Raw genomic sequence first — 23487 nt, 5'->3', positions numbered from 1 at the left:
TACTCCTCACATACTTTTAAAAAAAAATGAAATTTTTTTGTCTTTACTTCTGCTTCAACCTTTGTAATATTCGTTTGACATTGTTGGGAAAACGTTACATACTCATTTGTTTCCTTATGTGGTATCAATGATGCTTGTATTTTTTCTATATTCTCATTAATCCTTTTTAGTTTATGTTTTCTTTTGCTTATTATAAATGCCATAACCCTAAAGCTGCATTCATTCATCAAAAGCTCCCATTCTTCCTTATCCTTCTTATTTTCTGAGTTTAAGGGCAGCTGCCATCTGAGACCCTCTGGGATCATTTTTTCAAAGAGATATTTTTCTAAAGACACCACATCCCACATTGTTCTAACTTCCTTGGAAAAATCCTTTTCTAATTCAGAAAAGAGGCTCTCCAGGGCAAACTTCTCATTAATAATTCCCTCATTAGGAAAAACTGTATCTACATCACAGACCAAGTTAGCACGAAAATCAAAGATATCCATATTCATAAATAACCAAACAGAGAAAACCCACTAGAAACAATTAGAATAAAAGCACAAAGTCTCTGTATAGGAAATTAGCCCCCTCAAGCGCTGCGAATCCTAAGACAATGTGGGAAAAAAGTCAGTTGAATAAAATGATAAAAGAAAGGATTGCGCTACAAGAGAAGATTCTTTTGAATGTTCCTATTTTCTTCTCTCTCTTACATTCGGAAAAAATATTCAGTTAGATGGACCACATTCAATCATTAATTTTCAACAGTTGCATGGAAACCTGAAATGCAGTGAAAAAACGCACTATGGTGTAGTATGTTCTAAACACCTGTCGCATCGGATGTATGCGATATACTCACAAAGATCACTCGTAATGCGCATAGAAAGAGACCGGTGTGTCTTTAATCAAGGAGCTCTAGTTGTAAAGCAGGCAAGGACCAGGAGCCGTCAATTCAGGAGATCTTTGTCTGAACTACGATCCCACCAGGAGAGCGTCACTTCGAGATATCACCCGTCTCACACTTCCATAGAACTCAGAAAGGAAGGAAGGCACAGAAATAGTGAAGTACGTACCAGTGGTTGCGGATGAAAATGGTTTATTGTACTTACAAAAATGCAGGAATAAAATCGCTGGAAACAGCTGAATTTAAGTTCACAAAAGGTACCTCCCTTCTGGTATACGGCACCGTGACCTCTCAACGTATTTAAAACATTTCATTGTAATTCATTAAAAAAGAGGGGGGGGGGGAAAGGAAACCACAAGGTTCCAACCACACATATACATACATTTTATTAGACAAAGAAGATTATAGCACTATATTAGCTAAATTGCTCTATATTCTTTTTTTTCAAATATTCGCTATATTGCTATATATTCTTGTTTTAGAATATTACGAATATTCGAAAAAACAAAGTTATAGCAATATAGCGAATATTCGGAAAAAAAAATGAATATAGAGCAATTTAGCTAATATAGTGCTATAATATTCTTTGTCTAAAAGTTGAAAAATTTGCAATAAAAATGCAAAAAATTGAAAATTCAAATACGAAAATTCGGCTATTACACGATCATTACCTTGCCGATTTTTTGAGTAAAAAAAATCGTAGAATATAACTAATATTCAAATTTGCGAATATTCAACGAATATTCTATGCAATATTCGCAAAATATCGTGAATTCGAATATGACCCCTGCCGCTCATCACTAGTCCCTGGTTCTGGGAGCTCCTACTAACACAGCCTACCCCAGCAGGGGGAAGGGGGGGGCTGGTACACACTAGAACTTTCCTTCTCCTCATAAAGCATGGCATGGGACATCCCACTTCTGCTCATATAGGGGAGACTAGACTGGAATGGTCTGTTCCAGGCTAGAAACTAACTCTGAAGTAATTTAGGCTGTCTCACAGTATTTTTGCATACATAAATGTATTACTCATTAAAATACACTTGAATTAATATCAACATATCAGCATGATTGCATGTATAGACATAAATAGTGCGGAGCTCTCGCACACACCTATACGACTGGAGTACTCCAAAATATATAAGACCTTTAGCTAGTGTTATTGGCGTTTTTCTGCAGACTTCAAATATGTAGAAAGTTTAGTACTGATGTACTATTTTACCGGTTGTTGGAACCAGGTGGTTCAAGGAACGTCCTTTTTGCGATTATCGATGTAGAAAATGCTGTATTCAAGTATCGTCCGCTGGTGTTGGTGCCTCCGCCTTCACATGATGTTACTCCACCGGCTATCGTTGCGGAATGGGCTCCGACCTCGTTTCACACAGCGTCCCACGTGACCTCCCGGAAGATAGCACAGTGGAAGCTGATGCAGCAGAGTTCTTTCGGTATGCGGTCCGATTTTAATCACAAAGTTAGTTACCTAAATTAGGCATGTCCGCATAGATCAGTCCTTATGGCCGATAGTTTATAGCTGAAATCGCTATTAGGCTTGTTCCTTTTAGAGGTATATATCCCGGTATTTTGAAGAAATCTTTTTTCAGGCAGAGTTGAAAAAACGCATCAATAGCTAGGTTCGGTTCACACTAGACGCGTTTCGGAACTATGTATAATAAGTGGTATGGATTCCGGATCGCATTGTCCCAGATTGATTTTCCACATGTGGGATCCTGATCCATTCTCAAACCATTTATACTGCTTAAAATATAAACTTTTTGGCCATAATATATCATAAATTAAAACCAACACTATAAAATGACATAGATGCATTGAAATTATATATAAAAAATGACATAGATACATTAAAATTGATTATATAAAAATATACGGATTATATAAAAATACAAATATATGAACTGCTGGAACTTCTGGCTTTTGAGGGAGTGGAGAGGAGAGGGGAAGGGTGCAGATGGAGTCGGTGCGCTGCTAAACAGCCCGGCAACGACTCCATATGTACTGTATACCAACCCATCTCCCCTATAAGAAACCAAAGATTTCCATCTCTGAGTTTAGACCCAAGGGCATCAGGCATCCAAACTCGAAGATTTTCTTACATTCCTGTCTGGACATCTTGGCCACGAAATCTCCCCCTCTCCAGTCTTGTTTGATTGATTGTATTGCTAAAAATTTCATTTTACTGGGATCGCCTTCATGGTGTAATTTGAAGTGCTTGGATAGAGGATGCATTTCTGACAGTTTTTTTATATTATTGATGTGCTCAGCAATTCTAGTTTTAAATACCCTTTTTGTACGCCCTATGTACTGCTTTGGGCATGGACATTGAATAATATAAATAACTGCTTTGCTGTTACATGACAGGATTTCTTTGATTTCCCACTTGAAGTTATTGGAGGTCGATGTTATCTCCTTTATATTTCTCTCAAAATGTGTTTGTCTGCAATTTTGGCAGCAGCCGCATCTAAAAAAACCTTTTAGGTTAGACCATGGGGTTATCATTGATTTTGCTTGCTTTTTCCTTATCGTGGGAGCCACTTGGAGTCCCAAATTGGGGGCTCTGGTATAGTCTATTGGAGGGTGTGTTGGAAGTATAGAACCCAAAATTTTGTCATCCTTTAATAGGTGCCAGTGTTTTTGGACAATCTTATTTACCATCCTATAATCCTTATTGAATGGTAAAATTATTTTCGCTGTCATGTCCTCTTGTTGGGTACTATTTAGCCCTTCCTTTGTTTTAAAAAAAGGAGGATCTATCTAGTTGCCTCACCCTTTGTATTGAGTCTTCCAATAGCTCATTAGGATATTCTTTCATTAAAAATTGTGCCTTCATACGCTGTGCCTCCAACTCAAATTGGTCTTGTTCAGTGCAGTTCCTTTTAAGCCGCCTAAACTGGCTAAAAAGGACATTCAAAAGCCATCTTAGAAACTAACTCTGACCTGCTGTATACTGCTGCCACCTGCTGGTGTACATCGAGAAGTACAGCATAAATACAAGACAGGCATCAAAAATATACATTTTGGCGAATGCACAGTTACATTACACAAGATGGAAAACACATTTGCATTAACATTATGAAGCTGGGGGAAAAGAGTTTAGTGACATACTCTGGGATGTTACAATATCATTGGTGGCCAGTGTGCGCCCCCCCCCCCCCCGGCCCCCCTCTATTGTATTAATATCATTGGTGGCCAGTGTGCGGCCTCCCCTCTCCCCCCCCCCCCCCCCGATCATTGGTGGCAGCGGAGAGTTCCGATCGGAGTCCCAGTTTAATCGCTGGGGCTCCGATCGGTAACCATGGCAACCAGGAGGCTACTGCAGTCCTGGTTGCCATGGTTACTTAGCAATATTAGAAGCATCATACGTACCTGCTGCGCTGTCTGTGACCGGCCGGGAGCTCCTCCTACTGGTAAGTGACAGGTCTGTGCGGCGCATTGCTTAATGATCTGTCACTTACCAGTAGGAGGAGCTCCCAGCCGGTCACAGACAGCGCAGCAGGTAAGTATGATGCTTCTAATATTGCTAAGTAACCATGGCAACCAGGACTGCAGTAGCGTCCTGGTTGCCATGGTTACCGATCGGAGCCCCAGCGATTAAACTGGGGCTCCGATCGGAACTCTCCGCTGCCACCAATGATCGGGGGGGGGAGGCCGCACACTGGCCACCAATGATATTAATACAATAGAAGGCGGGCCGGGGGGTGCACACTGGCTACCAATGATAATACAATAAAGGGAGGGAGGGGGGCCGCACTGGCCACCAATGATATTAATACAATAGAGGGAGGGGGGGCCGGGGGGGGCCGCACTGGCCACCAATGAAATTAAAACTGGGGAGGGAGGGGGGGTCTGCCCCCTGCTGCCTGGCAGCCCCTGATCTCTTACAGGGGGCTATGATACGCACAATTAACCCCTTCAGGTGCGGCACCTGTTGGGCATTTTCATACATATAGAATATTATCTAATGACATTATAATCAAAATGAATGCTCATCTCATTGCCTTTAAGAATAAGATTCAGCCTGAACCAAAATTATATTATGTGGCTGAAAAAGCCAAGATGAGTTCATGGCAAGTTCAGTCTATATAAAAGAATAATAATTGGGAACATAGATGGACATTGTATTAAAAGTTAGTGCTACAGATATGAGACCATCTGGTAAGGAGTATGCCAACTCCCTGAAACATGTCTGTCTGGAAGGGACGTGGTTACTTGATAAGGACTCATGTCCTTGGAGCACACCTGCTGTATGAGGTTCAATTTATATATTCATATATTATATATATATCTCTGCATGGTATATTTAGTTTACAACATATGTTAATCAATAATTCATATAATGTGTTATCTATGTGTAACAATGTATCGATTTATATATATGTTATACCATGTATTTACCATTTAGAAGAAACAACTACAGAAACAAGTAAGTTTAAGTTAATTGGATTTCAAAACAATAGTTATTCATGGGAGTACATAAGTGAAATCTACAAGTTCCGATGCCCAGCATCAAAGCCGCTACATAAAATTTTCATCAAGTCAACCCATATTTCAAAAAGATAAGAGAAGACAGTCAACTCCGACAAATCCAGGATATAGGTAATTAAAAGTGTAAGGAAAAGACCTTCCTCAGTGATTTATGGTAGAAAGGTCATTGAGGTCCTGTGAAAGTATTATTAGATATTTAATTTTAATGCTTAAAAAGTTGTTATATTTACCTACAGTACCGCAGTGCCATCTGGAGTCAGATGGGCAACATTATATTATTTCATTATTTGCTCTATACCATTTTAGGAGTTGAGATCACGTCATGAGGTTATTAGCATGCGAATACACCCACCCTACCTGATTGGGAATCCATAATCTAAAGGGGATGATTCTTAGATAAGGGGGGAATAATTATTCGTGTGCGGAGTAGCAAAGAGAGCGATCAAGAGAAAGAGAGAGGGAGGAGAGGAGAAGTTAAGGTCTATCAAGATGGAAGCCATAATGAGATGGACCACCCAGCTTTCCTAGGAGCAGAAGTGAGATTCCTGCTAGGACTTGGTAAGAGACACAGAAAATGATATTTCATTTTATTAAGACTAATTTGATAGTGTGGGTGAAATTATACCATCTAGATTGGCGAATAAATAAATGATTAAATAAATTGATCATCTCCATATTGAGATATAGTCTTAGGATATTGTGAGGCTTCATTCTACCTGCAGAAGAATCTAGACTCATAATCTAGCAAAGCATTAAATGATTGCTTTTATATATATATATATTGATAGAACATTCTTCGCCAAGCTAAGTGATGGATTCCCACCGGAAAGACGTCAAGTCCTTCCCATTGAAGATCCTATATCCCTGTTATTTGTCTTAGTCTTACCAAAGTTATATCCTTGGATGGATTTGCCCATCTTGAAGTCATGTGATGTATAGTTGGTTAGGGGGGCAGAATGTATTTAGCATTCTATATTGATGTCTAGGATTAGACATGCCCATCTTGATATCATGAGGTTTTCTCTGAACAGAAGTAATATATATAACTTATGTTCCTACTTTGATATCCTAACCTAATAATAGCTTGATTATAATGTGACAAGTTATTTCCACTCACATGTATTGTTAAGCTTGTAATGCTTTATATTAACGCTATATATATTCATTTGCATGTATCATTGTGTTTATTTACTTATATATGCTTATAACCTTGTAACCAATAAATCTGCATATTTTTATAATACCTGTGTATCATTGTATAATGCAGGACTACATTTTATCATTAACGTCATCTCACGTCAAAAAGAACTTATTTATCTGAGGAAATAGTCGGACTCAGATGTGAATTGTATCAATTAGGTTGTCTACAATTCACCAGGTCATGATTTTAAGAATTTATGACAATTTTTATAAATTTTTATTTTTATGGTTAATTATTTTTATGACCATAATTAATAATTCTTAATTGAATTATTACCACCCGACACACCTGAGGGGTTAATTGTGCGGATCACAGCCCCCTGTAAGAGATCGGGTGCTGCCAGGCAGCAGTCATGTACACAGTTCGTAGTATAGTCTAACTTGAAGCGTCCCCATCACTATGGTAACGCCTCTGTGTTAGAATATACTGTCGGATTTGAGTTTTTACGAAGTGAAAACTCAGCTCTGAAAAAGCTTTTATGCAGACGGATCTTCGGATCTGTCTGTATGAAAGTAGCCTACGGACACGGATGCCAATCTTGTGTGTATCCGTGTTTTTTCACGGACCCATTGACTTGAATGCGTCCGTGAACCGTTGTCTGTCAAAAAAATAGGACAGGTCATATTTTTTTGACAGACAGGATACACGGATCACGGAGGCGGATGACAAACGTTGCATTTTCCGAGTTTTCAACGTCCGCAGAAAATCCGCAGAAAATCACGGAAAATGGAACAACGGCCACGGGTGCACACAGCGGTCGTGTGCATGAGGCCTTAACATATGACATTCCATGATCATTATGTTGCATATCTGAGGGAATGTCCTCCAAACGGTCTGAATAAAAAACTTTTTTCAATTTGATGTACGGCGGTGTCCAGGCAAAAAAACATCATTTTACAGTACATATCCATTTGTAGTCCGCAGCCCCTGTCTTACTTCTTACGCCATCATGATTTAAAAAAACACATTCAACATTTTCTTGTGATGATCTTTGGACTGGGAATCTAGAAAAGAAGGCATTTTGTTATACAAGGAATGCTTTTATCATTAGTATAATTAGTATTTGGTGGTACTATAAACTGTCTTTCACTGTTGTTTGATTTCCACACCTCACAGAATATAGGTACTGTATACAGTCTCAGACATATCTTTCTGAAGAAAATAGGCTAACGCTATGAAGGTATTACTGGTAATTAGTGAGATCTATGGGAGGCTGATAAACAGCTACACAGCAGTTTATTTTCATGTATTTATTTTGTGCACTTATATAGCGCTGACTTATTACGCAACGCTTTACAGACATTATCATCATTTACTGAGCTCACAATCTAAGTTCCCTATCAGTATGTCTTTGGAGTGTGGGAGGAAACCGGAGAATCTGGAGGAAACGGAGAATCTGGAGGAAACCGGAGAACCTGGAGGAAATCCAGGCAAACCCAGAAGGACATACAAACTTCATGCAGATGTTAAAGTGTAACTGTCATTTCAAGAGTCTTCTTAGCCAAGCTGTAAGTGAGCATTGCTAAGGAAAATTTGTCTTCAGTTCTACTGAGCGATGAAGACCGGAGGTTTTTTCGTTTTTGCGTTTTCCCTATCTTCCTTGAGCCATAACTTTTTTATTTTTCCATTCACATAGCTGCATGAGGGCTTTTTTTTTGAGGGACAAGTTGTACTTTCTAATGGCACCATTTAATATGGCATACAATGTAGTGGGAAGCAGAAAAAAAAATCCAAATGGGGTGGAATTGGCAAAAAACGCAATTCCTCCACAGTTTTACGGATTTTGTTCCCACGGCATTCTGTTTGCAGGAAAACTGACCTGTGCCCTTCATTCTCTGGGTCAGTACTATTACAACAATACCACATATGTATAGGTTTTTTATGTCTAAATATTGTAAAAATAAATTTAAACTTTGAAAAAAACAACCATATTCTGACACCTATAACTTTTTTTATAGTTATTAGAGATGAGCGAATCAAAGCTGACGAAGTGGAATTCATTACAAATTTCAGGAAAAATTTGATTAGCATCAAATGCGGTCATGCTAACGAATCACATGGAGAAAGGAACTGTGGGAAGTCGGGATCACCCAAACTGACATGCATGCAGCCAATCAGCAGCCAGCAGCCCTGTGATGTCACAGCCCTATAAATAGCCTCAGCCATCTTAGATTCTGCCATTCACCAGCGTACTTTGTGCAGGGAGAGACGTGTCAGCAGGCACTAGGGACAGTGATAGAAAAAACATCATTGTGCTAAGAAAAAAACGATTTACAAGTGCAGGGAAAGATTATTCAAGCTGTAGGGAAAGGATAGGGAGGAATCATTCCACAGCATTTCTGTTAAACAGGGTTCAGTAGGGGAGGTTACAGCCTGGGTAATAGGAACAATCCTATTACACCTTGCTGCACTGACTGCGGATCCAAATTGTCATTATACAGCTCTGTAATTCCAGCAAACCGTTCTTGTTATTAGGGTGCAAGTGCTGTTTGCTACAGGCATTAACAGGGATTATTACAAGGAAATATTTCTATGTCTTATTTGCCCTTGTGCGGTGCAGTTATATGTTCTAAAGCATTTATTAGCTTGTATTAGTGGGAAAAAAGGGCTTATTAGCCGTTGTGTGGTGAAGTGAGAAAATTACAGCCCTTTTTGTTGTGTATTAGGCTACTTTCACACTTGCGTTCAGAGCGGGTCCGTCTGATGTCTGCACAGACGGATCCGCTCCTATAATGCATACGTTTGGATCCGTTCAGAACGGATCCGTCTGCATTATAGTTTAAAAAAAATTCTAAGTTTGAAAGTAGCCTGAACGTATCCGTCCAGACTTTACATTGAAAGTCAATGGGGGACGGATCCGTTTAAAAATTGAGCCATACTGTGTCAACTTCAAGCGGATCCGTCCCCATTGACTTACATTGTAAGTCTGGACGGATCCGCTTGCCTCCGCACGGCCAGGCGGACACCCGAACGCTGCAAGCAGCATTCAGGTGTCCGCTTGCTGAGCGGAGCGGAGGCTGAACGCTGCCAGACTGATGCATTCTGAGCGGATCCGCGTCCACTCAGAATGCATTAGGGCAGTACGGATGCGTTCGGGGCCACTTGTGAGCCCCTTCAAACGGAGCTCACAAGTGGAGCCCCGAACGCAAGTGTGAAAGTAGCCTTAGTTGGCGAAGTACAAATATATTCGCCGTTCATTGTTGCACTTATTTGTTGAAAAGCCTTTTGTGTAAAAATAGAAAAAAATTAGGGCCTAATTGCCGTTCAATGATGCAGTGAGATATTTTACAGCCCAGTTTGCCATGTATTACTGGCTAAATAAAAATATATTAGCCTTTCATCGTTGCACTTATGTGTTGAAAAGCCTTTTGTGTAAAAATAGAAAAAAATTAGGGTCTAATTGCCGTTCAGCAGTGCAGTTATATGTGGTGAACCACTTTTTGCAGACTGGACCGAATTACGCAGTGGTGAAATTTGTTATGGGAAACAGGCTTTTTTTGGGGAAAATTGATGGGTGATAGTAGACTTTCTTCTGTATGAACCAAATTCCATTATCCTTTCATTGGTGAAATTTTTTTATTTCAACCATGTTTTTTTTCGGGAAAATGAATGGGTTATTGTACACCTGCTTTTGCGGTATAGACCGAATTACGTAGTGGTGAAATTTTTGGTGGAAAACAGGCTTTTTGGGAAAATTAATGGGTAATAGTAGACTTTCTTCTGTATAAAATGAATTCCATTATCCTTTCTTTGGTGAAAATTTTTATTTCAACCAATTTTTCTTCTGGAAAATTTATAGGTGATGGTAAACCTCCTTTTGCGGTATGGCTTGAAAAATGTCATTGTGGGTCCTGCAGTAAACATAATGAAAACACTGATGACAACACACCAGCAGACTTTGTCTTTACAGCACACAATACATGACAGGAGAGCCTCTGCTTTGGAGTCCAAGTCCAGTATCTTAAGATAAGGAGTTCCATCAGAATTGTGCATAACAATCTTGCTCCCTGTGCAAAGCCATAACAAAAGGACTCCGTAAGCATACACATCAGAGGAAGCTGAAGCTGGTTGCCCCAATTTTAATTCAGGGGCAGTAAACAGCAGAAAGCAAATAGAGGGGGCTGAACTCCACTGCTCTGTATCTCTTGTGAAGTCAATGTCTCCAGCAATGCCCCTCTTGCGATTTACAGCAAATACATTATTTTCATGTAGAGATCCAAGAATTATGTTGAAGGCATGTAGTGTATGCACGCCATGTGCGACCCCTCTCAATTAAGGGCCTACTTGGCGTTCAGCGGTGCAGTTATATGTGGTTTTGCGGTGAAATTTTTTATGTGACACTGGCTTTTTTTCGGAAAATGTATGGGTGAATGTACACCTCCTTTTGCGGTATGGAACGACTTACTTAGTGGTGAAATTCTTTCTGTGACACAGGTTTTTTTGAAAACTTATGGGTGATTGTACACCTCCTTTTGCGGTATGGACTGAAGTATTTAGTGGTGAAATTCTTTGCGTGACACTGGCTAAACTCTGCTGTGAACAGGAACATCATTTATTACAAGGATATGCAAACACCAACCGATGGGGTGTTAACCGCCAGAATTAGGTCATCGGCATGAAGGAGCAGTCATTTTCACAGCTCCGGGTATCCTCCCGGAAGCTTGACCTCTGCACGTTGACGGTCTACATTGCGAAGCTTGTCTAAAAGAAAAATCCTGCAGTGCAGCCCTTGGAAGAAAACTCGTGATCTGGCACAGGCTGCTTTGCTCCTGCAAAAACAATGGACTCTGTACAGCGAGACACCGATGTATAATTTCTCATACACCAGACTAAAGGGTATTCCAAGCACCTGTCTGACCACATAGCTGCCGAGAATCAGAAGGGTCTTGCCATTGAAGTGGGCTCAGAGCTGAACCTAAAAGCCATATTTTCCTGTTTATATGGACTCAAAGGAAAGGACAGAGATCCACTGGCTGTGCTCATACAGATTTAAACAAATCCTCCACTCACCAAGGCAAGCACAGAGGACCGGATTGTGTGGACAGGTTGGTTCTGCGGGACGTACACAGAGGACGATCTATTGGAGGTGTTATCAAAGACATTTACTTGCCTCCCGCTCTTCATGTATAACGGCTCTGAGGCGCTCATGGCTATCGTAGGGACGTGGTTCCAAAGAAACTTTGACTGTTGTTTGGGTAAGCTGGGGATCAGTCCTCAGGACCTCACTTAGCTAGCAGCGATGTGGACCGGGTATGACGTGTCTGGATCAGTGTCGGCCACAGAACGTGTTTTCTCTGTGTCCGTCGAACCTCGCATGGACATTTTTTATGCCATCCACACAGAGGACTTCAAGACTTTATGGAATAATATTCATAAATCAAAGGACAAGGTCACATGGGAGGAAGTGGACAATATATTCCAATGTCTTTACTTGCATTTCTTCAGACACTTTAGAATCCAATTTATCAGCAACCTAGCCCATCACAGAATGAGCTGGAGTCGGCTTGTTTGCTGGACTGTCCTCCAGTTATCAGCCATAACCCTATACATTTCTTGAAGTATGCATTACCCTCGTGGTCACCCGACACTGGTGGTCAATTCATTCTTATTGAGGAAGCACTTTGTTTTTCCAGTTTGTCTTTTAATTCTTGTGGTTTTGCCCCTTCTGTGTTGTAGTTTATGTGTGTTAATATCGTGTTTGTTAAATAAACGTTGTTTTTTCTCCCCCGTTAAAAAATAAAAATAAATTGGTTTGTGATTTGGTAGCCAAAAGCAGGAGTTGGTACAAAACACAGAGGACATGCAACTACTCTGTTCACATGTCATCTCTGTTTTGGATCCACTCCTGGTTTTTTTGCATTAGCAATACTGATGGATTACTGACCAAATGCTGACCGAGTGAAGGCGGATGCTTCACAGACAGGATCCGTTTTTTGGGGGTTATTGTTCTGACGGATCAGAGGAACTGCAAAATAATCAGTGACGTCAACACAAACTTACTGCTGATACCCTCTCCACTCTGTCGGGGGGGCTCTACTTGTATAAGCGTTTAATAGAACAGGTTCTGTAGACATCTTTGTGGAATCAGCTGACGACGGCATAAAAGGAGTGCGCTTCTTCCTGGTGCTAACATTGGCCCCGTGACTGCACAAATAAGTGAAGTGTGCAGTGATTCTAAGAGCGATGCCTGTCATCTGCATGTCATACGGACTCACAGTATTGTTTCACTACCACAGCAGACTCCCTATGTATGTTACTACAAGGCACAGTGTTCTATACCACTATAAAAGCTCTCTGCAGCCAAGAAATTTTTTGAATCCAGAGGGAAAACAAACCAGGCTGGTGTAGTGAGCTGCATTTATATTTATATAAGGAGATATATAACGCGAGTTTGACCGCGACGCGTGGTTGATTAAGTGTGGTTGCGTAAGTGTGTGACTTTAGATTCAGGGACTTTAGATTCAGGGACTTTAGATTCAGGGACTTTAGATTCAGGGACTTTAGATTCAGGGACTTTAGATTCAGGGACTTTAGATTCAGGGACTTTAGATTCAGGGACTTTAGATTCAGGGACTTTAGATTCAGGGACTTTAGATTCAGGGACTTTAGATTCAGGGACTTTAGATTCAGGGACTTTAGATTCAGGGACTTTAGATTCAGGGACTTTAGATTCAGGGACTTTAGATTCAGGGACTTTAGATTCAGGGACTTTAGATTCAGGGACTTTAGATTCAGGGACTTTAGATTCAGGGACTTTAGATTCAGGGACTTTAGATTCAGGGACTTTAGATTCAGGGACTTTAGATTCAGGGACTTTAGATTCAGGGACTTTAGATTCAGGGACTTTAGATTCAGGGACTTTAGATTCAGGGACTTTAGATTCAGGGACTTTAGATTCAGGGACTTTAGATTCAGGGACTTTAGATTCAGGGACTTTAGATTCAGGGACTTTAGATTCAGGGACTTTAGATTCAGGGACTTTAGATTCAGGGACTTTAGATTCAGGGACTTTAGATTCAGGGACTTTAGATTCAGGGACTTTAGATTCAGGGACTTTAGATTCAGGGACTTTAGATTCAGGGACTTTAGATTCAGGGACTTTAGATTCAGGGACTTTAGATTCAGGGACTTTAGATTCAGGGACTTTAGATTCAGGGACTTTAGATTCAGGGACTTTAGATTCAGGGACTTTAGATTCAGGGACTTTAGATTCAGGGACTTTAGATTCAGGGACTTTAGATTCAGGGACTTTAGATTCAGGGACTTTAGATTCAGGGACTTTAGATTCAGGGACTTTAGATTCAGGGACTTTAGATTCAGGGACTTTAGATTCAGGGACTTTAGATTCAGGGACTTTAGATTCAGGGACTTTAGATTCAGGGACTTTAGATTCAGGGACTTTAGATTCAGGGACTTTAGATTCAGGGACTTTAGATTCAGGGACTTTAGATTCAGGGACTTTAGATTCAGGGACTTTAGATTCAGGGACTTTAGATTCAGGGACTTTAGATTCAGGGACTTTAGATTCAGGGACTTTAGATTCAGGGACTTTAGATTCAGGGACTTTAGATTCAGGGACTTTAGATTCAGGGACTTTAGATTCAGGGACTTTAGATTCAGGGACTTTAGATTCAGGGACTTTAGATTCAGGGACTTTAGATTCAGGGACTTTAGATTCAGGGACTTTAGATTCAGGGACTTTAGATTCAGGGACTTTAGATTCAGGGACTTTAGATTCAGGGACTTTAGATTCAGGGACTTTAGATTCAGGGACTTTAGATTCAGGGACTTTAGATTCAGGGACTTTAGATTCAGGGACTTTAGATTCAGGGACTTTAGATTCAGGGACTTTAGATTCAGGGACTTTAGATTCAGGGACTTTAGATTCAGGGACTTTAGATTCAGGGACTTTAGATTCAGGGACTTTAGATTCAGGGACTTTAGATTCAGGGACTTTAGATTCAGGGACTTTAGATTCAGGGACTTTAGATTCAGGGACTTTAGATTCAGGGACTTTAGATTCAGGGACTTTAGATTCAGGGACTTTAGATTCAGGGACTTTAGATTCAGGGACTTTAGATTCAGGGACTTTAGATTCAGGGACTTTAGATTCAGGGACTTTAGATTCAGGGACTTTAGATTCAGGGACTTTAGATTCAGGGACTTTAGATTCAGGGACTTTAGATTCAGGGACTTTAGATTCAGGGACTTTAGATTCAGGGACTTTAGATTCAGGGACTTTAGATTCAGGGACTTTAGATTCAGGGACTTTAGATTCAGGGACTTTAGATTCAGGGACTTTAGATTCAGGGACTTTAGATTCAGGGACTTTAGATTCAGGGACTTTAGATTCAGGGACTTTAGATTCAGGGACTTTAGATTCAGGGACTTTAGATTCAGGGACTTTAGATTCAGGGACTTTAGATTCAGGGACTTTAGATTCAGGGACTTTAGATTCAGGGACTTTAGATTCAGGGACTTTAGATTCAGGGACTTTAGATTCAGGGACTTTAGATTCAGGGACTTTAGATTCAGGGACTTTAGATTCAGGGACTTTAGATTCAGGGACTTTAGATTCAGGGACTTTAGATTCAGGGACTTTAGATTCAGGGACTTTAGATTCAGGGACTTTAGATTCAGGGACTTTAGATTCAGGGACTTTAGATTCAGGGACTTTAGATTCAGGGACTTTAGATTCAGGGACTTTAGATTCAGGGACTTTAGATTCAGGGACTTTAGATTCAGGGACTTTAGATTCAGGGACTTTAGATTCAGGGACTTTAGATTCAGGGACTTTAGATTCAGGGACTTTAGATTCAGGGACTTTAGATTCAGGGACTTTAGATTCAGGGACTTTAGATTCAGGGACTTTAGATTCAGGGACTTTAGATTCAGGGACTTTAGATTCAGGGACTTTAGATTCAGGGACTTTAGATTCAGGGACTTTAGATTCAGGGACTTTAGATTCAGGGACTTTAGATTCAGGGACTTTAGATTCAGGGACTTTAGATTCAGGGACTTTAGATTCAGGGACTTTAGATTCAGGGACTTTAGATTCAGGGACTTTAGATTCAGGGACTTTAGATTCAGGGACTTTAGATTCAGGGACTTTAGATTCAGGGACTTTAGATTCAGGGACTTTAGATTCAGGGACTTTAGATTCAGGGACTTTAGATTCAGGGACTTTAGATTCAGGGACTTTAGATTCAGGGACTTTAGATTCAGGGACTTTAGATTCAGGGACTTTAGATTCAGGGACTTTAGATTCAGGGACTTTAGATTCAGGGACTTTAGATTCAGGGACTTTAGATTCAGGGACTTTAGATTCAGGGACTTTAGATTCAGGGACTTTAGATTCAGGGACTTTAGATTCAGGGACTTTAGATTCAGGGACTTTAGATTCAGGGACTTTAGATTCAGGGACTTTAGATTCAGGGACTTTAGATTCAGGGACTTTAGATTCAGGGACTTTAGATTCAGGGACTTTAGATTCAGGGACTTTAGATTCAGGGACTTTAGATTCAGGGACTTTAGATTCAGGGACTTTAGATTCAGGGACTTTAGATTCAGGGACTTTAGATTCAGGGACTTTAGATTCAGGGACTTTAGATTCAGGGACTTTAGATTCAGGGACTTTAGATTCAGGGACTTTAGATTCAGGGACTTTAGATTCAGGGACTTTAGATTCAGGGACTTTAGATTCAGGGACTTTAGATTCAGGGACTTTAGATTCAGGGACTTTAGATTCAGGGACTTTAGATTCAGGGACTTCAGATTCAGGGACTTCAGTGGGGGACTGCAATTAACCAGTTTCTTAGTACTACATTATATTGTATTTTTCGCTTTTGTGGTGTAATCCCCATTTAGTATGTGTTGCACAATTGACAACGCAGTCCAGTGCACATCTTGCATGATGTATGCAGTCCTGGAACAGACGTTCAAGGGTGAATATCTTTGTTCAAGATGTGAGCAAATTACCAGTTTGGAATCGCAAATCGAGTCTCTAAATGGGCAAGTTGCAACACTGAGAGGCATTGACAATTTGCAAAAGAGTTTGCTTCTCACCGAGCAAGCACTCTTTGGGGTAGATGAGGGGGAGGGTGACAGAGAGGAGGCTGAGGAAAGTGAGGTAGCTAGCTGGGTAACAGTTAGAAAGCGGGGTAGAGGGAAGAGTGCCAGGGAGGCTAGCCCTGATCTGACACACCACAACAAGTTTGCACGTTTGGCAGATGAGGGGGATATCAGTCCAAGGACGGCACTGCTGCAGCCGGACACTTCCTCTGCCAGTCAGGGGAATGTCAGCTCCGGTAAGCAGGGGACCAGGAGAGCAGGGCAGGCCAGACAGGTGCTGGTAGTGGGAGACTCAATTATTAGGGGAACAGATAGGGAAATCTGTCACAAAGACCGTGATCGCCGAACAGTGTGCTGTCTTCCTGGCGCTAGAGTTCGACACATCGCGGATCGGGTTGACAGATTACTGGGAGGGGCTGGAGAAGATCCAGTGGTCATGGTCCATATCGGAACCAATGACAGAGTTAGGGGTAGGTGGAGAGTCCTTAAAAATGATTTCAGGGATTTAGGTCAAAAGCTTAGGGCAAGGACCTCAAAGGTAGTATTTTCCGAAATACTACCTGTACCACGAGCCACACAAGAAAGGCAGCGGGAGGTTCCTGGAGAACTGGGCCGATTTCTCTATCGGCTACAGGCTCTATCGTAGGGACGGCCTGCACCTCAATGGGGAAGGGGCAGCTGTGTTGGGGAAGAAGATGGCTAGAAGGTTGGAGGATTGTTTAAACTAGGGACTGGGGGGGAGGCTAATTACGTTACAGGATGGGAAGATAGTGCAGATAGAGACCGGGGGCAAGGTAGTGGGACTGGGGGAGGAATGGAAGGAGGGACTAGAACAGTTCAGAAGGAACGGTGTAGGGTAAAAAATATACATAAACCTCTCAAATGTATGTATACTAATGCCAGAAGCCTGACTAATAAAACTGGTGAACTGGAATTAGTGATGTGTAAGGATGACTATGACATAGTGGGAATAACTGAGACATGGCTGGATGATAGCTATGACAGTGGGAATAACTGAGGCATGGCTGGATGATAGCTATGACAGTGGGAATAACTGAGACATGGCTGGATGATAGCTATGACAGTGGGAGTAACTGAGACATGGCTGGATGATAGCCATGACTGGGCAGTTAATGTACAGGGTTACAGTCTGTTTAAAAAGGATCGTCAAAACCGGAGAGGGTGAGGGGTTTGCCTTTATGTAAAGTCCTGTCTAAAGCCCACACTCCGTGAAGATATAAGTGAGGGCCATGAACATGTGGAGTCACTGTGGGTAGAGATGTATGGAGCTAAAAAGAACAATAAATTACTAATAGGAGTTTACTATAAACCACCTAATATACCAGAGTCCACAGAAAATCTACTACTAAACGAGATAGACGAGGCGGCAAATCATAATGAGGTGGTTATTATGGGGTACTTCAACTACCCAGTTATAGACTGGGAAACTGAAACTTGTATATCTCATAAAGGAAACAGTTTCTTGGCAATAACCAAAGACAATTACCTCTCCCAACTGGTTCAGGACCCGACTAGAGGGACGGCCATACTGGACTTAGTATTAACCAATAGACCTGACAGAACAACAGACGTGCAGGTTGGGGGACACCTGGGAAATAGTGACCATAAAGTAATAACCTTCCAATTATCATTCAAAAGAGCGTTTCTACAGGGAGGAACAAAAATACCAAACTTCAAAAAAGCTAAATTTAGCCAACTAAGAGAGGCCATAGGCCTAACTAAATGGGATAAAGTCCTCACAAATAAAAATACAGCCACAAAATGGGATATCTTTAAAAGCATCCTAAAAGCTCATTGTGAGAGGTACATACCGTATGGGAATAAAAGGTTAAGGAACAAAAAGAAACCAATGTGGATAAAGAGAACTGTAAAGAAAGCAATAAATGACAAAAAGAAAGCATATAAAACACTAAAACAGGAGGGTAGCACAGAAGCACTGAAAAACTATAAAGGAAAAAAATAGAACATGTAAAAAACAAATAAAAGCGGCCAAACGGGGGCGGAGCTTGCCGATGGCGGAGTGAGCAGCACGCTGTCTGAGCTCCTGAACACAGCCGGCATTTACAGCATCACATAGCACCGAGAAGCCTGTGGATCTTTCATGGGTCGCAAGAGGGGCACAGCTAGCACCCCTGCACCCGCATCGCGAGACTCGGGGGACATCACAAAGTTTTTCTGCCCGTCCAGGCAGTCTGAAAACCCGAGCTCCGGCGCCACCACCTCCAAGATGGCGGAGCAGGCGCGGGAATCGAGCGCCTCCACTCCTCTGACCAGAGGGAAAACTGCGGCCCTCAACTCCCGAAATCAGGGGGAACATCTCACCGGAGGACCTCCGGTTTCATATGCAGCAGCTGCAGCAGCGGTGAGTCCTACCTTGGGGTCCGTCCCTTCATCGCCGGCCTCCAGGGGATCAGAGGCCTATTCAGGCCCACAGCTCTCCCACCACAGCTCCCCTGCCCTGTCGGCTGCATCAAGCAGATCGCCCACTACTCACCCCCATGAGGATGACTGGGACTGGAAGCTTCACCTAAAATCCCTTCCCACTACCGCTGAGGTAGATGCTTTGCTCAGCAGGATGGAGGCATCCCACAAGCAAGATATAGCGGCCTTGCATCAAGATATCAGGCATGTGGGGCAGAGGGTAGAGGATGTGGAGAACAAACAGGAGCAGATCTTTAATACTCTGGATTGTCACCGTGCAGTCATTAATGAACACGCTGCTCAAATGCATGACATTTTAACCCACATGGACGATATTGAAAATCGCAATCGGAGGAACAACCTCCGGATCAGGGGGGTTCCTGAATCTGTAGAGGATTTGCCTACTTGGGCGCAACGCCATTTTGCTGCACTACTGAAAGTGAATCCTGACACAATCATTGAGATAGATCGGATCCGTCGAGCACTTGGTCCAAAATCAACTGACCTGAAACGTCCCAGGGACATTATTTGCCGCATTCACTTTTACAAGGAGAAGGAGTCCATCCTCAAAGCAGCCCGGGCTGCGGCTGGCCCTGAGTTGGGCCCGAACACCATTCAGATCCTCCCAGACCTAGCACACCGCACCTTGCAACTTAGGAAGGCCCTGAAGCCTCTTTTATCCACACTCAGGGACAATGAGATCCTGTATAGATGGGGGTATCCCTTTCAGCTCTCGGCTAGGAGAAATGGGAAATCTGCTACCTTCAAATCTCCTGAAGACCTCCCCAGATTCCTGGCTACACTAGATCTCCCCTCGGTGGAGCTTCCTGACTGGCCCAGACCCCTCCTGGTACCGCCCATCAGTGATCGTGAAGAATGGCAAGAGGCGATACCGAAACCTCAGAGGCATTCCAGACGCCATCCCAGACCGCCTGTTTGAGCCAGATAGGCTATCGCGGGACTTCGCATATTATTTTATACGCTTGTTCAGTGTATAATATTCATGTTCTATTGTTTCATGCTATGTATTCTATATTTTTGATATTCCTATTTACATGCCGGGGGTCAGTAGGGCTGCTGCCTTGCCCTTGACCTCTCCTCCCCTCGTTAGGGATATCGACACCTGGTGTCGAACGTGACTACAGTCACTTACTAGTCTACCTCGGAGCCACAGTTTTTGGCTCTCTTATAGGAGGATTTTTTTTCTTTTTTTTTTCTTTTGTTGTCTTAACCGCGTGATACTTGTTTGTCCTTGTCTCCTTCCTTCTGTTTTGATCCCCGTGTATCCTTCCCCATTTAAACCTATTCAGCTAGGTGAGTGAGATGACTCCTCTCTCTTTTTGTACGTATAATGCCAGGGGCCTAAATAAACCAGAAAAACGTAGCCAGATTTTGTATCGCTTTCATCGGAAGCGGGTCATGCTTATTATGTTTCAGGAGACCCACTTTAAGCTTGCCTCGGTTCCCAGGTGCGACCGTGGGTACTACACGACTTGGTTCCATAGTCCTAATCCTGTCAATAAAGCAGGAGATGTATCTATAGCCTTTCACAAATCTTTCCGGCCTACGATTTTGTCTTCAGACATTGATAGTAGGGGGCGCTACGTATTCCTCAAATTGTCTGATGGTCCACGTGTATACACAGTTGCTAATGTCTATTTTCCCAATCAGGGGCAGATTCCATATGGCTCCAAGATTCTCAGGAAACTGGCTCGCTTTGCAGATGGATCCTCTATCATCCTGGGCGGTGATCTAAATATGGTGATGGACCAGGATCTGGACTCTTCGTCTGGTAGGTCTGCTATCTCTCCGGCATCTCAGCGTTCCTTTAAGGAAAGCCTGTCCTCTCTCCGCCTTGTAGATCTTTGGAGGGTACTGCATCCGGGAGTCAGGGATTTCAGTTTTCATTCTTTGGCCCATAATAGTTATGCCAGACTAGACCATTTATTTGTTTCGCAGTCTGTACTAGAGGCAGACCCACTCAGCTCAATGGATGGCTTCCTTTGGTCTGATCACGCTCCTGTGCATGGCCTACTTAGGTTTCAACAGACGCCATCCCGTCCTTTCACGTGGAGATTGAATGATAATCTTCTTAATGACCTGGTGTGTATGTCAGATATTCGTAAGGCCATCTCTGAGTTTACAGATAACCACCAAACAGACCCCTCCCCCCCGCCGATTAAATGGGAAGCCCTTAAGTGTGTGCCCAGGGGGATCTTCATATCCCATGGCGCTAGACTCAAAAGAGAAAAGTCCGCAAAACTCTCCTCCCTCCTTTTACAACTCGACGGGAAAGAGGCCTCAAATAAATTGACCCCCTCCGATCAGTTGAAAGCTGATATCTCGCTTCTCCGTCAGCAAATAATCCAAATTCTAGATCAAAGAACCCTATGTCTACGTGATAAGGTCAAATTTGGATTTTTTGAATATGGCGACAAAAGTGGGAAGTGGCTTGCCAGAGCTCTGCATCCTAGGCTACCCCAGACCCAGATTTCCTCACTTACCACATCCAACAAGGGAACTGTATATGCTCCTTCCGAAATCTCATCAGAATTCCCCACTTATTATAGCTCTCTTTATGACCTGAACACAGGGAGGGACCCAACGTCGGTTTCCTTTGCACAAGATACTAAACATTATTTAGACCAATTCGGCCCTGAACGGATCCCTAACGTAGACTCTCTGGCGCTGAAGGATGACTTCTCATCCCCGGAACTAGCGGGAGTTAAGAGAACTCAAAAATGGGAAAAGTCCTGGCCCAGATGGCCTAACCCCACGCTTCTATAAGCTTCTTAAGGAGGAGCTTTCTCTCTTATTACTTGAATCTTTTAACTCCATTGCAGTGGTAACCCCTTTTCCTCCCCAAACTTTACAGGCCCATATAACGGTTATACCCAAACCTGATAAAGATCCCTCTTATTGCTCCAATTATAGGCCTATTTCTCTTTTGAACGTGGAGCTAAAATTGTACGCTAAATTACTAGCCTTGCGGTTACATCCCCTCATCCCGAAGTGTATTCATCAGGAACAGGTGGGCTTCGTCCCGGGCAGGGAAGCTCGTGATAGTACCCTGAAGACCTTGGGCATCATAGCTAGAGCTAGGTCTACTAGGTCTCTTCTGTGTCTGCTTTCAGTGGACGCAGAGAAGGCCTTCGACAGGGTCAACTGGGGCTTTTTAGCCCTAACCCTGGAGCGTATAGGTCTCGATTCTAAAATGATTAAGCGTATTATGGCTCTATATTCTTCTCCCTCGGCTCAGGTAAGGGCCAATGGCCTTTTATCTACGCCTTTTGCTATTAATAATGGAACGCGCCAGGGTTACCCTTATCCCCCTTCCTATATATCCTGACCATGGAATCTTTGGCCAATGCTCTGCGCAATAACCAGTCTATAAAAGGGGTGAGAATTGGAACAAAGGAACATAAATTGTCCCTTTTTGCTGATGACTTGCTTCTCTACCTGTCAGACCCCAGAATAGGCCTACCTTCGGTCCTTCGAGAATTTGAGAGATTCGGGAGACTTAGTACCTTTAAAGTAAATATCCAGAAATCCGAAATTTTGAATGTTTCATTATCACACAGGGAAATTTCCCACTTCAAAGAAGGATTCTTGTTTAAAGTGGCCTCTGACTCGATTCGCCATTTAGGCATTAACCTCCCTGCAAATCCCAATCACCTCTTCCAACTGAACTATAAACCATTATTGAGGAAGGTAGAAGCCTCTCTCCAGAAGTGGTCCCCCCTGCAGATTTCTGGGTTTGGTAGAATTAATGCTCTAAAGATGGACATCTTACCCAAATTCCTCTAGCTGTTCCAGACTGCCCCGTGTAATATACCAAATAGATTTTTTGCCCAATTGCGGTCACTAGCCTCTAGGTTTATCTGGAATGGCACAAGGGCCAGGATGAGTTACAGAGTTTTGTCTAAAGCGAAGAGTTTGGGGGGAGCTGGCCTACCCAGCAGCAGCACAAAATAGCCTCTTACATACTCTTTGCTCTCCTCTACTCCAGATCCTGACTAAACTATGGGGTAGATTTGCTTCTAAAATCAAGTTAATTTCCGCTCCAGGTCCTTTGACACACATTGTGGCTCACCCTGGCCTCCCCCCCCAGATCAGGAAACTACCATTCTTCTGTATAGTCCCCCCTCCCCGGACCCTAATTAGAGATATTTTTTATAGCACGGGTCTCTTACCTCTCGGGGATCTATCACACATATTCCTAAATTCCCCGGGTCGCTGGTTTCATTACCTTCAACTCCGTAGCTTCTTGGGTTCCCTGGCTCCCGGATCACAGTTGTCTGCCCCTCTGACAAATTTTGAAAAGCTCTGTGTTGCCAACACAGGCCTGGATCATGGTGTTTCTTTGATATATGGCTTGCTGGGTGCCGGCG

General features: G+C 42.5%; 1 protein-coding gene across 4 annotated transcripts in view; it reads right to left on the bottom strand.

Annotated features, from left to right (window-relative positions):
- Window positions 1-7415: 7415 nt before the first annotated feature.
- LOC121003990 (C-type lectin domain family 2 member B-like) overlaps window positions 7416-23487 on the bottom strand; it is a 56472-nt gene continuing 40400 nt past the window's right edge. For 2 of the 4 annotated variants that reach the window (XM_040436001.1, XM_040436004.1), the window contains one exon: window positions 7417-7587. In XM_040436001.1, coding sequence (XP_040291935.1) covers window positions 7473-7587 — 115 coding nt within the window. In that variant the 3' untranslated portion in view covers window positions 7417-7472. Of the gene's footprint in view, window positions 7588-23487 lie in introns of all 4 variants that reach the window. The other 2 variants (XM_040436002.1, XM_040436003.1) reach the window with 2 other exon arrangements.

This window comes from Bufo bufo, chromosome 6, assembly GCF_905171765.1.
Source record: "Bufo bufo chromosome 6, aBufBuf1.1, whole genome shotgun sequence".
NCBI lineage: Eukaryota > Metazoa > Chordata > Amphibia > Anura > Bufonidae > Bufo > Bufo bufo.
The sequence above is the reverse complement of the archived record's forward strand: the minus strand, read 5'-3'. Positions and strand labels throughout refer to the sequence as shown.